Source organism: Tachyglossus aculeatus, chromosome 2, assembly GCF_015852505.1.
Source record: "Tachyglossus aculeatus isolate mTacAcu1 chromosome 2, mTacAcu1.pri, whole genome shotgun sequence".
Classification (NCBI taxonomy): domain Eukaryota; kingdom Metazoa; phylum Chordata; class Mammalia; order Monotremata; family Tachyglossidae; genus Tachyglossus; species Tachyglossus aculeatus.
This window is the reverse complement of record NC_052067.1, coordinates 46,908,646-46,925,095: the sequence shown is the minus strand read 5'-3', so window position 1 is coordinate 46,925,095 and position 16,450 is coordinate 46,908,646. Positions and strand designations below refer to the sequence as shown.

General features: G+C 46.3%; 1 protein-coding gene and 2 non-coding genes across 3 annotated transcripts in view; 1 reads left to right on the top strand and 2 right to left on the bottom strand.

Moving 5' to 3' along the window:
- Positions 1-16,450, top strand: part of ITGA9 (integrin subunit alpha 9) — a 285,545-nt gene that overhangs the window by 250,401 nt on the left and 18,694 nt on the right. The window contains exons 25-26 of the mRNA XM_038761964.1: positions 1,574-1,693; positions 4,906-5,007. Coding sequence (XP_038617892.1) covers positions 1,574-1,693; positions 4,906-5,007 — 222 coding nt within the window. The remainder of the gene's footprint in view (positions 1-1,573; positions 1,694-4,905; positions 5,008-16,450) is intronic.
- On the bottom strand, positions 18-155 carry LOC119925044. The gene has a single exon (XR_005449716.1). It is a non-coding gene; the product is annotated as a small nucleolar RNA SNORA7 (small nucleolar RNA).
- Positions 12,907-13,044, bottom strand: LOC119925003. The gene has a single exon (XR_005449675.1). It is a non-coding gene; the product is annotated as a small nucleolar RNA SNORA7 (small nucleolar RNA).

The window sequence follows — 16,450 nt, the reverse complement described above, 5'->3', positions numbered from 1 at the left end:
AGCACGGGTGAGTTTTGACTTGTAGCAGATAGCCTTCCACTCTCTAGCCACTGGCCAAGCTAGGAATGGAATGGGTAGGCCACTGCTTGACTCTCCCTCCTGTAGCTGAGACTGATAGAGTACTGGAAACTCTCCAGGTGTGACTCTGAGAGGGGATGAGGAGATTATTACCTATAAATTCCCCAGTCCTCATACCCACACCCTTCCCTTCATTACTGACCCTAGGATAAAAGTCCAGGAGAATAATATTAATTGTAGTATTTTTTAATTGCCTACTATGTGTCAAGCACCGTAGTAAGCGCTGGGGTATGTACATGATAATAAGACCCCACATGGAGCTCACAGTCTAGGTTGGAGAGAGAACTGTTATTTAATCCCCATTTTGCTGATGAGGGAACCTGAGGCCCAGAGAAGTGAAGTGATTTACCCAAGATCACACAGCAGACAAGTGGCAGATCTGGGATTAGATCCCAGGTCTCTTGACTCCCAGGCCTGGGGTCTTTCCACTAGGCCATCCTGCTTCCCTAGACATCAGGAACACAATTGCTGCTGCCCTCAGGATGTGATCTGAACTGCAGACTGGAAGCTTGATGTGCGTGGGGAATGGTGTCCGTTTAACGTTATATTGCACTCTCCCAAATGCTTAGCACAGTATTCTGCACTCAGTAAGCATTCAATAAATAGGACTGACTGCGTGACAGATCTGAACTCCTGGTCCCAATCCTAATGATTCTTCACACCATTGGAAGAGGGTCTGTATTCTAGACTCCCCCAGCCTGGAGCATTCCAGAAGACTTGTTTCCTCAGGGGAGTCCCAGTTCCCATGAGCCTAAACTGGCCCACCTGGAAGGTGGGTATACTGAGGCCTTATTGTGGTAGGGACAGATTGGCCAGGGGAGAGAGAGAGACAGAGAGAGATACAGAAAAACAGAGAAACAGAGAGGAGAGTGGCATCAAAGGAGCGAAAAACACCCCTAAGTGGAACCATGTTGCTTCCATAAGCCACCTTCCTCTCGAAAGCCAAGTTTTGGTGTGGCCACGAGCTTTAAGCATGGCACAGTAGATAGAGCACGGACTTGAGAGTCAGAAGGTCATGGGTCTAATCCTGGATCCACCACTTGTCTGCTGTGTGACCTTGGGCAACTCACTTCACTTCTCTATGCCTGAGTTACCTCATTTGTAAAATGAAATTTGAGAATGGGAGCCCTGCGTGGGACGGGTACTGTGTCCAACCTGATTATCTTGTATCTACCCCAGCACTTAGTTCGGTGCCTGGCACATAATAAGTGCCTAACCAACGTCTCAATTATTATTATATTATTATTATCACATATTATTAACTATATTATTATGATGATAATTACTTCACTTCTCTGTGCCTCCATTCCCTCATCTGTGAAATGGAGATTAAGACTGTGAGCCCCAGGTGGGACAGCGACTGAGTTCAACCTGATTGCCTTGTACATACTCCAGCGCTTAATATAGTGCCTGGCACATAGTAAGTGCTTAACAAATATCATAAAAAAGTGAACAATCAGCCATTTTGACCCTGCCCTTTATTTGTGCCTCGAAGGACTGCGAAAAGCCGGAAACCCCCTGCCTCACCCTGCACTGTAACTTGAGCACCCTAGCAAAGGAAGAGACCCGCCCTGTGGCTGTCTACATGCTGCTGAACACGGAGATATTAAAGAAGGTCAGAAAAAAACAAAAAACCTCATGATCCTCTGGCATTTCCCTTGGTGGCGGGAATGGAATCCTAGTCCCTCTTAATTTAGGCTGTGAGACCTGAGACAAGGTCCACCCTGATTGTCTTGTATCATTCATTCATTCAATTGTATGTATTGAGCACTTGCTCTGTGCAGAGCACTGTACTAAGCGCTTGGGAGAGTACAGTACAGCAATAAACAGACACATTCCCTGCTCACAATGAGCTTACAGTCTAGGGGGAGGGGAGACAGACATTAATACAAATAAATAAATGACAGATATGTACATAAGTGCTGTGGGGCTTTGAGGTGGGATGAATAAAGGGAGCAAGTCAGGGTGATGCAGAAGGGAGTAGGAAGAGAGGAAAGGTGGGGGGCACAGTCAGGGAAGGCCTTTTGGAGGAGATGTGCCTTCAGCAAAACTTTGAAGCTGGGGAGAATCTTTGTCTGTTGGATTTAAGGAGAGAGGGTCCAGAGGCACGACGTGGGCGAGGTGTCCACGATGAGGTAAATGAGATTGAGACACAGCAAGAAGGTTAGCATTAGTGTTCACCCCAGTGTTCCATCTAGAAGCCTCCACCTCTGGATTGAAGGCTGAGCCAATCTCCCGATTCCCCATTTCTGGAGGATGACCAAATAAAATAAATACTACTGATTGATAGTACAGAGCTTGACACATAGTAAACACTTAACAGATACCATGATTATTAGTATTATTTATTATTAGCAATGAGTCAGTGACCATACCAAAGGCATCTAATGCTCAAGTGCCAAACAGCCCAATGCATTAGTCACTTATCTTCTCTAGGTTTCAGTTCCCTCAGCTGTAAAGAGCAAACGAAATCCCTGATCTCTCAACTACTTATACTGTGAGCTTCATGTGGGACAGTGACTGTAACCAAACTGATTATCATGTGTGAAACCCAGTGCTTAGAACAGTGCCTGGTACATAGTCAGTGCTTAACAAATACCACAGTTGTTTCAAATTATGAAGCAGCGTGCCCTAGTGGATAGAACACTGGGCCTGAGAGTCAGAGGACCCGGATTCTAATCCCAACTCTGCCACTTACCTTCTGTGTGACTTTGGACAAACCACTTAACTTCTTTCTGCCTCAGTTCTCTCATCTTTAAAATGGGGATTCAGTATCTGTTCCCCATACTTAGACTTTGAGCCCCATGTGGGTCCTGATTATCTTGTATCTACCCCAGTAGTGCCTGGCTTTACAAATACCACAGTTATCATTATGAAAGATGTGTTTTCAGCTTTGGAAATCCAAGTTGTATCAGGGTGAAAAGTGTTCCTTTAGAAAAGTGTTCTTTTCGACTCAAATCCCGACTCTTTCCCTGCCCCCCAACTCAGTCAGTGAACTGCTCTTCAGTCAACCCATCTCACTGCCCTTCCCAGCAACATTAATGAAATAATAACAAAATATTCCTTACAAGCCCAACTCACCCTGTCTCTAGAGAGCTAAAGAGAAAGTAGGTTTTGAATGAGCTGTTAAAAGGAGTTTTCTTCTTAATAATAACTGCGCTTATTAAGGACTTATGATGTGTTGAGTACTGTATTAAGTACGGGGGTAATGATAATAATGATGACAATAATAGTAATAATTGTGGTATTTGTTAAGTGCTTACTATATGCCTGGGCTGGATACAAGCTAATGGGGTTAGACACAGTTCCTGCCCCAAATAGGGCTGACAGTCTCAATCCCCAATTTACAGATGAGGGAACTGAGGCACAGAAAAATGTAATGACTTGTCCAAGGTTACACAGCGGGCAGGTGATGGAGCTGGGGATTAGAACCCAGGACCTTCTTACGCCCAGGCCCATGTTCTATCTACTAGGACATGCTGCTTCTCTAGATATAAGATAATCAGGTTGGACACAGTCCCTGTCCCAACACTGGGGTTCACAATCTAAGTCAGAATGAGGAAGATCTCATCTCCATTTATCAGCTGAGGTATCTGAGATACAGAGAAGTTCATTCATCAGTGGCATTTATTGAATGCTTACTATGTGCAGAGCACTGTACTAAGCGTTCGGGAGAGTGTGGTACAGCAGAATTAGCAGACACACCCCCTGCCCACAATGAAGTTGTGACTTCTTTCTAGTCTAAAGGCATTGAGGGCTCCAGAGTTGAGTTAACTGGATACTGAGGTATTCAATTGGATTTGAATTTTCCACATTTTTATTTTTAATCATTGTATAATTCATTCCCCTCCCATTCCAGCAATTCATTTGCTCATGTTGATTTTTGGCGTCGGATTTATAAATGTCCCAGTGTGCATAATAAGCCCAAAAGTTTCCAGCCCAAATTAAAACAAAAAAAATGTTTTGCAATCTTCTGTCTCAACCAACTGCCATGACAACCACTCCATAGCGATGGGCTCGTGGGGAGGGAAGGGGAAGGGGACGGTAGCAGGAAAGGGAGGATGAGGCTTGTATAGGATTAGCCCCAACTATGCCAAGTCAGTGATCCCTCCAGAAAAATGTAAATCAAGGGCCATTTGTGGTTTGCTGGATCTGGGAATTTTTTTTGTGCGATTAAACAGCTTTCTCAGAGGCAAGTCAAGTTTATGCAACTTTCAGGATTGTAAGATCTGCTTCAGCTATTTGGTCAGGGGATGGAGGATAGGACAAAACTCTATTTTTTCAGCATCTGCCAGTAGTTGGGTTTTTTTTTAGTGGTATTTGTTAAGTGCTTACTATGTACCAGGTGCTGTACTAAGCGCTGGGGTAGGTACAAGTTAATCAAGTTGGACACAGTGCATGTCCCACATGAGCCTCACAGTCTTAATCCCCATTTTATAGATGGGAGAACTGAGGCCCAGAGAAGTGAAGTGACTTGCCCAAGGACACCCAGCAAACAAGCAGCAGAGCTGGAATTAGAATCCTGGTCCTCTGATTCCAGGCCTGTGCTTTAATCACCAGGCCACGCTGCTTCCCTCTGGGGAGTTTTCCAAAGAGTGATTCAGGCCTTATTTTAAAGGAAGGAATAGAGACACCCTCTCAGATAGGAAAAATCCAAATTTGCAAAGATTTCATTTCTATTGGTGATATTGTCCATGCGGGCATGGGATTTCATTGCCATTAAGGTAGGATGGCAGGCTGAAGGAAGCTGGGCCTCAACAATGGTAGGTGGTAAAGACAGGGGTCACCTTGGAAAGTGAAGTGGCCGCCCTTGTTTTTCATCTGCAGGACAGTTCGTCAGTCATCCAGTTTGTGACCAGAGCCAAGGTGAAGGTGGACCCTGCCCTTCGGGTGGTGGAAGTAACCAGGGGGAACCCAGAAGATGTGTCGGTGAGTAGCCATGGACTTGGGACAGAGCCAAGACGGGATGGATCTTTTTACTCAGTGTGAGGGCGGTAGAGAAAGGCCTCCTGGTTCCATTAGGAGATTTGTCACAGTTATGGAGAGGGAGTGAGGGCCTGGAATCATTGTGGTTCATTCATTCATTCAATCAAATGTATTGAGCGCTTACTGTAGGCAGAGCACTGTACTAAGCGCTCGGGAGAGTATGGAAAAACAATAAACAGACACATTACCTGCCCACAACTGTCTTACAGTCTAGAAAGAGAGACAGACATAGAGAAGCAGCGTGGCTTAGTGGAAAGAGCACGGGCTTGGGAGTCAGAGGTCGTGGGTTGTAATCCCAGCTCTGCCACTTATCAGCTGTGTGACTTTGGGCAAGTCACTTAACTTCTCTGTGCCATCTGTAAAATGGGGATTAAGATTCTGAGTCCCACGTGGGGCAACCTGATTTCCTTGTATCTACCCCAACGCTTAGAGCAGTGCTTTGCGCATAGTAAGCGCTTAACAAATACCATCATTATTATTATCAGACATCAACCATACAAATAAATAAATTACAGATATGGATGTTAGTGCTGTGGGGCTGGGAGTGGGGAATGAATAAATAGAGCAAATTAGGGCACCGCAGAAGGGAGTGGGAGAAGAGGAAAGGAGGGCTTAATCAGGGAAGGCCTCTTGGAGGAGAAAGGTGAAGCTTGAATGGAGTCGGTGGGAATCTGACTTACTCCGGATGCCGGCCCTGGCCCTCCTTGGAGGTCCTTGATGCTTCTCGGTCACTGATGACATGTCTGGGTTCAGTTGAGGACTGTGTTCCCTTCACAGCCAGACGTTTAGGTCAGCCAGGGGTGGGATCCTATGGGGCTTGGCCTGCCGGCCCTGAGTCAGAATCTCCACAGCCGAGTCCAGGCCTCATCTGAGCTAACTTAAACTCTCCCCCATCCTCCCATATCTGAGCCTCTGAAGGTGGGAAAATCATCTCAGGGCTGGTCCTTCTCTGGTCCTGGAGAAATCCCAGCCCCTGTGGGAGTTAAACGGATTCTAGACTCAAGGACAGAAATGGGCAGAGGTGTAGACTCCAGGTTTAGAGTGGGCTAGAGGAGATTGGAAAGGATTGTCCACTGGAGCACTTTTCTTTAATGTAGACCTCTGCTCATTTTTTAATGGTATTTTTTTAAGCACTTACTATGTGCCAGGCACTGTTCTAAGCACTGGCGTAGGTAGAAGAGAAGCAATGTGGCTCAGTGGAAAGAGCCTGGACTTTGGAGTCAGAGGTCATGGGTTCAAATCCTGGCTCCGCCACTTGTCAGCTGTGTGATTTTGAGCAAGTCACTTAACTTCTCTGTGCCTCAGTTCCCTCATCTGTAAAATGGGGATTAAGATTGTGAGCCCCCAGTGGGACAACCTGATTGCCTTGTATCTCCCCCAGCACTTAGAACAGTGCTTTGCACATAGTAAGCACTTAATAAATGCCATTATTATTATTATTGTTATTATTATTATTATTACAAGATAATCTGGTTGGATAGAGCCCCCGTTCCATGTGGGGCTCACAGTCTGAATCCCCAATTTATAGATGAGGTAACTGAAGCACAGGAAAATGAAACTGCCCCAGGTCAGTCGCACGGCAGACAAGTGGCGGAGTCGGATTAGGACCCTTGACCTTCTGACTCCCAGGCCAGCACTCTATCCACTAGACCACACTGCTTCTCCCTGTGGCCAGGGATCGAGTCTACAAACTCCATTGTCGTCTACTCTCCCAGGTGCTTAATACGATGTTCTGCGCAGTGTTAAGTGTTCAAAGAATTCTACTGATTGATTGAATGGAGGTAATCCCTTTCCTCCCCCACCATTCCCCATGCTGAGCTCTACCTACTTGTTTTGTTTTGTTGTCTGTCTCCCCCTTCTAGAGTGTGAGACTGTTGTTAGGTAGGGATTGTCTCTATCTGTTGCCAAATTGTACTTTCCACAGTCTTAGTACAGTGCTCTGCACACAGTGAGTGCTCAATAAATACAATTGAATGAATGAATGAAGTCTACCTGGAATGAGCAAATGGGGAGAAGAGGAAAGAGCTTTGGTCAATCCCCCAGGGGGTTGGGGGAGAAGGAAAGCTAAGTGTATCGCAGAGAGGTCAGGGCAGGGTTCCACTAGGGATTACAGCTACCTAAAACAGATTCAAATGATCTCACCTCTATTGAGAAGCACTGTGGCCTAGAGAAGAGTCCTGGACAGGGAGTTAGAGAATAATAATTATTATTATGGTGGTATTTCTTAAGCACTTACAATGTGCCAAGTGCTGTAATAGGTACCAGCTAATCAGATCAGGCACAGTTCCTGTCCCATATGGTGCTCACAGACTAAGTAGGAGGGGGAAGAAGTATTGAATCTCAATTTTATCCAGCCCCTATTTCCTTTCTCTCTGCTCCCATCTCCCTCCTTCCTTCCTTCCTTCCTTCCTTCCTTCCTTCCTTCCTTCCTTCCTTCCTTCCTTCCTCCCTTCCTCCCTTCCTCCCTTCCTCCCTTCCTCCCTTCCTTCCTCCCTCCCTCCCTCCCTCCTTCCCTCCCTCCCTCCCTTCCCCTCTCCTTCCCTTACTCCTCACTCCCCTCCTCGTGCCTCTTCCATTGCCTGTATGTGGTCATTTCCCTAAATCACCAGTGGGTCACTCATTCATTCATTCAATCATATTTACTGAGCGCTTACTGTGTGCAGAGTACAGTACTAAGTGCTTGGAAAGTACAATTTGGCAACATATAGAGACAGTCCCTACCCAAAAAAGGACTCACAGTCTAGAAGGGCGAGACAGACAGCAAAACAGAACAAGTAGACAGGTGTCAATACCATCAAAAATACCTTCTAAAAAGACCGAGGAGATAAAACTCAAAGGAGGCCCATTGTGCTTTCATTTAGCTCTGTGGGAAAAGGTTTGGGAAAGGGGAAGAAGAGGAGGAGGAGAGAAAGGAGGAGGCTGGACCTCCAATCAAAGAAAGGTCTTGGGTTTATCTGTGGATTCCCCGTAGCTGAGCCATCCTTGTTGTAGCCCCATCAGTAAGAATCAATTTTGAGGTCCTTCTGTCTCAGTTGGCTGCCTGCAATTTAGATCAGTGTTTGTGCCTGAGCCAGACATCACTGAAAAAATATTCCTTCCTCTTTAGCAGACTGAAGTGTCAAATCCCTTCAGGCATTTCTAATACATAATTTTTATGAGGTGGTCATCATCGCCCTCTCTGTTGCCAAATGCTTTTCATAGTTCATTGCAGGAGATTCTACTGATGTATTTATTTCCCAGGTTTCTCAGGAACCCGAGTTATTCCTGGGCATATTTCCAGGGGTACCCGGATTTACTCATACCCGGTAGGAGTGTTAAATTGAGCTGAAGTTATCACTTATTTTTTCTGTGGCAAGTCAGCTATTCAGATCGGGAAAGACATCTGACCCTGGTTGTCCTGGAAGATAGATGAAGTGGCCCCCTCAGGGGGGAGACTTCCTGTCTGAGCACTTGCAGGGCGACCTCCTCCAGACAAATGCCTGTGTCTCTTTGGGGGATGTTCTATGGAGGAGAGTATCCAGTCTAGCCTAGACACAAGAGGAAACTCTCAGTGGTGGCAGTGGGGAGATCCAATCCCAACCACCGTACGGGCTCCTTGGGAGGAAATGGAGGAGCACAGCATACTTTTTAAACCGGAAATGCCTTGCTATCCAAGCACTTTTCTATGTTATGTCTCTCTGCTTTTAACATCGCTGGCTTTTTTCTCCCCCCTCACCACTGTGCCGCCCCCCAAACCCTAGCCTGGAGCTGAATCAGCTTCATTCAGTTAATTCACTTGAAAAACTAATCTGCTCTTTCCCTTCTAGACTTGCATAGACCGAAGATTGAACCACCAAAGTGCTCCTGAAGTGCGTTTTTCCTTCCTTCCTTCCTTCTTTCCTTCCTTCCTTCCCTCCTTCCTTCCTTCCTTCCTTCCTTCCTTCCTTCCTTCCTTCCTTCCTTCCTTCCTTCCTTCCTTCCTTCCTTCCTGCCTTCCTTCCTTCCTGCCTTTCTTCCTTCCTTCCTTCCTTCCTGCCTTCCTCCCCTCCTTCCTGCCTTCCTTCCTTCCTGCCTGCCTTCCTTCCCTCCTGCCTGACTGCCTGCCTGTCTTCCTTCCTTTCCCTGTCCTTCCCCAACTCCTCCCTCCTCTCCTCCTGCCCCTTCCATTGCCTGAATTTGGCCTTTTCTTTAAATCACCTAAATCTAGAAAGACAGGAGATGAAACTCAAAGGAGGCCCATTGTGCTTTGGTTTAACTCTGTGGGAAAAGGTGCGGAAAAGACCTTCACACCAAACATGGTGTGGGGCAAAGACATTTGTAGTAGAGCCTCACAACCCTCTCTGTGTGGCCTTACATTTCTCTAACTTCTCTGCTCCTCACTTGACAGCCTTGTTTATACATTCATTTATTCACTCATATTAATTGATCACTTACTGTGTGCAGAGCACTGTACTAAGCGCTTGGGAGAGTACAATACAACAATAAGCAGACACATTCCCTACTCACAACGAGCTTAGAAAACTGTGCCCTGCATTGAGCCAGGATATTCACCACAGGATTCGGAAATCATGGAACTCATCACAGACTGGCTCCAACCTGATTACCTTGTATCTACCCCAGTGCTTAGGACAGTGCCTGGTACACAGTAACCGCTTAATAAATACCATAAAAAATTAAAATCTAGTAGTTCTGGGTGCTCTGCTCCTCAAAGCCAATGCCAGCCCCATTGTGAAATGACCCTGGGTGACCCTGCTCCTGGTAGCTCAAAGGGATAGAGAGCTAGGGAGAACCCGTGCCTGAGTTATTATTATTATTCTCATTATCATCATTATTATGATTATATTTAATAATTAATAACAATTATCATGGTACTTGTTAAGCACTTACTATGTGCCAAGCACTGTTCTAAGTGCTGAGGAAGATACAAGGTAATCAGTTTGTCACATGTGGGGCCCAGGGTCTTAATCCCCACTTTAGAGATGAGGTAACTGAGGCACAGAGAAGTTATGTGACTTGCCCAAGGCTACAGAGAAGCAGCGTGGCTCAGTGGAAAGAGCCCGGGCTTTGGAGTCAAGGGTCATGGGTTCGAATCCGGTTCTGCCAATTGTCAGCTGTGTGACTTTGGGCAAGTCACTTAACTTCTCTGGGCCTCAGTTCCCTCATCTGTAAAATGGGGATTAAGACTGTGAGCCCCCCATGGGACAACCTGATCTCCTTGTAATCTCCCCAGCACTTAGTACAGTGCTTTGCACATAGTAAGCGCTTAATAAATGCCATTATTATTATTATTATTACATAGCAGACTAGTGATGGAGCTGGGATTAGTACCCAGGCCCTCTGACTCCCAAGCCCATGATCTTGCCACTAGACCATGCTGCTTTTCTAAGCAATTTGTATTTAAGAGTTTACTATGTGACAAGCACTATTATAAGCACTGGGGTAGATACAAGGTAATTGGGTCCTTGTCCCACATGAGGCTCACTTAGACCAGACAGGCTGCATTTTCAGGAAGCATGACACAGTCCTTCTGCTCAGGGTGGGCTTTTCTAGAAAGTGGTAGAGCAGCATTGCCAGCAAGGAAGTGTCAGACCATGGAAGCTTCCCCCAAACCCTTAAATGTTGGACTGTAATCCCTATTTCTTCCCTTCTTAGGTAGAAAATGCAGAACCATGCTCTTATCTGTGACCAGTTTCTGTCCCTCCTCTTCCAACCTTGAGGATGTGTGTCAAAGAGGGCAGCCATCGCATGAGAAGCAGTGTGGTCTGGTGGATAGAGCATGGGCCTGGGAGTCTGAAGGACCTGGGTTCTAATTCCGACTCAGCCACCTGTCTTCTGTGTGTGACCTTGGGCAAGTCACTTAACTTCTCTGTGCCTGTTATCTGTAAAATGGGGATTAAGATTGTCGGCCCCACGTGGGTCAGGGACTCTGTCCAATGTGATTTGCTGGTATCCACCGAGCACTTAGTATAGTGCCTGACATATTATTATTATTGCTATTTATTATTATTATTATTATTATTATTATTAAGTGCCGTCGAGTCGTTTCCGATTCATAGCGACTCCATGGTTATACTTTCTCCAGAAGGTCCTGTCCTCTGCCATAATCTGCAACCTTTCTAACAGTTCTTCCATTATCATTGTTAGGGTCTCTATCCATCTAGCTACCAGTCTGCCTCTTCTACATTTTCCCTGGACTTTTCCTAGCATTAGTGTCTTTTCCTGAGGATTATTTCTCCTGATGTTGTGTCCAAAATATGGTAATCTAAGTCAAGTCATTTGGCCTTCCAAAGACCACAATGGTTTAATTTGCTCCAAAATCCATTTGTTTGTTTTTCGGGCAGTCCATGGTATTAGCAAAAGCCTTCTCCAAAACCACATTTCAGAAGAATTGATGTTCTCTCTGTCCTGTTTTTTCACTGTCCAGTTTTCAGATCCATACATTGTCACTGGGCCTGGTATATAGTAAGCACTTAACTAATACCACAATTATTATTATGATGATGGTTCCTCCAAGCACTCTCCTCCTTCAGACGGAGATCAATCCTCCTGGTTAGCTGGGGAGAAGCCCGATGTCTGGGAAGAGGCCGGGATCATGGACAGGTAGCCCTCCAGAGCCGGCAAGAGACCTGATAGTCTTCAGAGACTGTTTTCAAAGATAATCTCCAGAGACAGTCTTCTCAGACAGGCTTCAGAGATAATCCTCACAGGCTTCAGAGATAATCTCCAGAGGCAGTCTTAGCAGATAATCTTTAGAGATGATTCCCAGTGACAGTCTTAAGAGACAGTCCTCACAGACAGTCTTCAGAGTTGATCTCCAGAGACTATCTTCAAAGACAGACTCCAGAGGCCATCTCCAGAGACACTCTTCAGAGTCAGTCTTAAGATACAGTCTTCTGGAACAGTCTCCAGAGACAATGTTTAGGGGCAGTCTTCAGAGACAGTTTTTAGAGACAGTCTTCAGAGACAGACTCCAGAGACAGTCTTTCCAGACAGTCTTCTGAGGCAATCTTCAGAGACAATCTTGAGAGACAGCATCAAAGACAGTCTTCCCAGTCTTCAGAGACAATCTTCACAGTCTTCACAGACAGTCTTCAGAAACAGTCTTTATAAGCAGTCTTCAGAGACAGTCTTAGCAGATAATCTTTAGAGATGATCCCCAGTGACAGTCTTAAGAGACAGTCTTCACGGAAAATTGCCAGGGACAATCTTCAGAGACAGTCGCCACAGACAGTCTTCAGGGACAATCCTCAAAGGCAGTATTCAGAGACAATGCCAAGGTGCTTGCCTGGGCTGGCTATAACTGGCCATGAACCCCTCCTGGGGAGACATTTCAGTGTTCTCACAAGGAGCTGTCTGAACAACAGACTGGGAAGAGGAAATCTTTCCTTGCTCCAGCCCCAGGGGAGAAGCAAGCAGCCCAGCTTAGTTTTCTCAGGGTCGAGACATCGCCTGGGTGGCCAGCTCCCCCTTGACTCTTCTTGGCCTGTGAAAGAGCAGCATCCGTTGCCCGCTGGCTTACCCTAACCAATCTTTCCTCTCGGGACAGCGCTTTCCCAGCTCAGTGTCCATGCAAGAAAAGGTTCCATGTCTGATGGGCCTCGTGCCAGCCGCTCCATTTCCACAGCATTCTGGCTGCCTCTGTCTCCAGAGTCTCCAGAATGGCTCAGATCACGCATCTCAGGCAGATGAGAGCCTTGGGAGTGGGACTGGAAACAATATATATTTTTTAAATGGTATTTGTTATGCATTTACTATGGACCAGGCACTGCACTAAGCACTGGGGCCTTGTCTTATGCTGTGAAGTTGTCTCTGACCCATAGCGAGACCATGGACACATCAGCTGTCCAGTACAGGGGAGTCTTGACTTGTAGCAGGTTGCCTTCCACTTGCTAACCACTGCCCAAGCTAGGAATGGAATGGGTAGGCCTCTGCTTGACTCTCCCTCCCATGATCAAGACTGGTAGAGTACTGGAAACTCTCCAGGTGCCACCCTGAGAGGGTAAGCACTAGGGTAGATACAAGCTAATCAGGTTGGATACAATCCCTGTCCCACATGTGGATCACAGTCTTAATCCCCATCTTACAGATGAGGGAACTGTGGCCCAGAGAAGTTAAGTGATGGTAATGTTGCTGAAATTTGTTAAGCGTTTTCTACGTGCCAAGCACTGTTCCAAGTGCACAAGCTAATTAGGTTGGATGCAGTCCCTGTCCCACATGGGCCTCACAGTCTTCATCCCCTTGAGGAACTGATGTTGTACCTGAGGCACACTGAAGTAGATGAGGTAACTGAGGCACAGAGAAGTGACTTGACCAAAGTCACACAGCAGAAAAGTGGCTGAGTCAGGATTAGAACCCAGGTCCTTCTGTCTCCCAGGCCTGTGCTCTAGCCACCAGGCCATGCTGAAATACATACAGGGGTTTGACAGAATCTCTCCCCCTCCTTCCATTCCTTGGAATCTGGAACCAAGGTTTCCATGTAGGAAAGGTAGGGCCCTCCTTCATCTTGCCTTTCCCGGGATGCATAGAGAACGTCGGTTAGCTGGGATTGGATAGAGAGTATTGGGATCCGTCTCTCAGTCTAGACTGTTTGATCGCTGTGGGCGGGGAGCATGTCTACCAACCCTCTGAACAGTGCTCTGTTCATACTAAGCTCTCAATAAATACTATTATTGATAAGAATGAGACTCTCCGGCCAGATGCCTTGGACAGTCTGACCAGGCTTGACCCAACGCAGGAAGCAGTGTGGATAGAGCCCAGGCATGGCAGTGAGAGGACTTGAGTTCTAATCCTGGCTTCTCCACGTCCCTACTGTGTGACCTTGGGTAAGTCACTTCACTGGGCCTCAGTTCTCTCATCCACAAAATGGGGATTCACTATTTGTTCTCCCTCCTATCAATCAATTACTGCTATTTACTGAGCACTTCCTGTGTGCAGAGCACAATACTAAGCACTTGGGAGAGTACAATATGGCAGAATGAGCAGACACATTCCCTGCCCATAACGAGCTCACAGTCTAAGAATGTTAAGAGGAGGAGAGGTGGGTGGAGAAAGGGTTCAAGGAGAGATGAAACAGTGAAATACTATAACAGCAGAAGTACAAAAGAACCCTGTGGTTTGGAGTAAGCTCATGGAATGAGTTCCCCCTAATGCAGGACATGTGCTTGATTTGATGTGTATTTGTGGGCATCTGTGGTATCAAGAAACAGGCATCTATTTGAACACCCCCCCCAACACACCCCCACCCCCACCATAGACTAGGCTGGATCAATGCCCATATGGTTTCTTTGTTTTTAATGGTATTTGTTAAGCACTTACTATGTGCCAGGCACTGTACTAAGTGCTGGGGTTCTCATACAAGCTTATTAGAGAAGCAACATGGCCTAGTGGCAAGAGCATGGGCTTGGAAGTCAGAGGACATGGGTTCTAATCCTGGCTCCACTACTTGTCTGCTGTATGACCTTGGGCAAGGAACTTACCTTCTCTGTGCCTCAATTACCTCATCTGGAAAATGGGCATTAAGACTGTGATCCCCACATGGGACAACCTGATCACCTTGTATCTATCCCAGCGCTTAGAACAGTGCTTGGCACATAGTAAGTGCTTAACAGATACCAAAATTATTATTATTATTATTCTTGTGCTGGACATAGCCTCTGTCCCACATGGGGCTCACAGTCTTAATCCGTATTTTACAGATGAGGTCACAGAGGCCCAGAGAAGCAACATGACTTGCCCAAGGTCACACAGCAGACAAGCAGCAGAGCTGGGATTAGAACCCAGCTCCTCTGACTCCCAGGACTGGGTTCTATCCTTTAGGTCACATTGCTTTTCTGATGTGGAAGGTGGGCTTCTCTCCCTGGAAGGGAACCAGGGTAGAGTTTGTGGACAACTGCAGATGTCAGTTGAATAGGTCCTTCTTCCCAGGAGTTCTCAGGAACAGAAAAGGACACTGTTTTCCAGGTGTTGAGAGAGGAGGCCTGTTTCGATTATGAGAGGCCAGAGCTCGCCGTGGGAATGTATGCCCAGTTGACCACTGGAAAGGGAATATGATTTGGTTTGGAGCTGCGGTTGCCTGTTTACGTAGGGGTTGTGGGGAGGGGGAGGTCAGCAGGACACTGGATTAGATAAACCAGTTAAACTCTCTCATCACACCCTTTGGACCTCCATAATAATAATAATAATTGTGGTATTAAGTGCCTACTATGTGCCAGGCACTGTACTAAGTGCTGGGGTAGATAAAAGGTAATTGGGTTGGACACAGTCCCTGTCCCACACAGGGGACAGTCTTACTTCTCAGTCTTACTCCTCATTTTCCAGATGAGGTAACTGAGGACCAGAGAAGTGAAGTGACCTGCCCATGGTCACACAGCAGATATGATGGATCTGGAATTAGAACTCAGGTCCTTCTGACTCTCAGGCCCTTGCTTTATCCGCTAGGCCATGGAGACCTTGACCTCTTCACCTGCTTTGAGTTTTCCTTAGTAATTATGGTGTTTAATATTTGTTTAGCACCTTGTTTAGTGCTTACTATGTGTCAAGCATTGGTCTAGGCACTGGGATTGATACATGTTGGTCACTTCAGACACAATCTCTGTCCCATACAGGGCTCACAATCTAAGTAAGAAGGAGAGCAGGTCTTTCATCCCCATTTTACAGTTGAAGAAACAGAGGTACAGAGAATTGAAGTGACTTTCCCAAAGTCACACAGAAGGCCTGTGGCAGAGCTGGGGTTAGAACCCAGGTCCCCTGACTCCCAGGCCTGGGGTCCCTCTTCCTAGGCCACGCTGCTTCTCAAGCAGCACTTAGTACAGTGTTTTTGCACAAAGTAAGCAGACTAAGCGACTTGAAAATTCAGGTATAGAGTATGATGTTTTGAATTAAATCCCCGATCACTACAGATGAGGATGATAGAAAAGGGCATTTTAGGTAGTGGGGGTAAACAGTATTTCTTAAGCATCTATACTGCGCAGAAAGCACTGATCAAAGCATTAGGAAAAATACACAAGTGAGCATTAGTGGCCTCCCTGACTGCCAAGAGACTCACAGTCTAAGAATAATTCTGGAAGAAGCAGCTTGGCCTAGTGGAGTCACAAGGCCTGGGAGTCACAAGACTTGGGTTCTAATCCCGGCTCTGCCGCTTGTCTGCCGTGTGACACTGGGCAAGTCAGTTCATTTCTCTGTGTCTCAGTTACCTCATCTGTAAAATGGGGATTAAGACTGTGAGCCCCATGTGGAGCCCCATGCGTCCAACCTTGTGTATACCCTAGCGCTTAGAACAGTGTGTGGCACATAGGAAGCACTTAACATACCACATAGGAAAAAAAAGAAGGGCTCCGTGTGTGAGTTACATGTTTGTGTGGGCTCTCACACACATATACATATATGAAACTTGAATTTAAACCTGTAA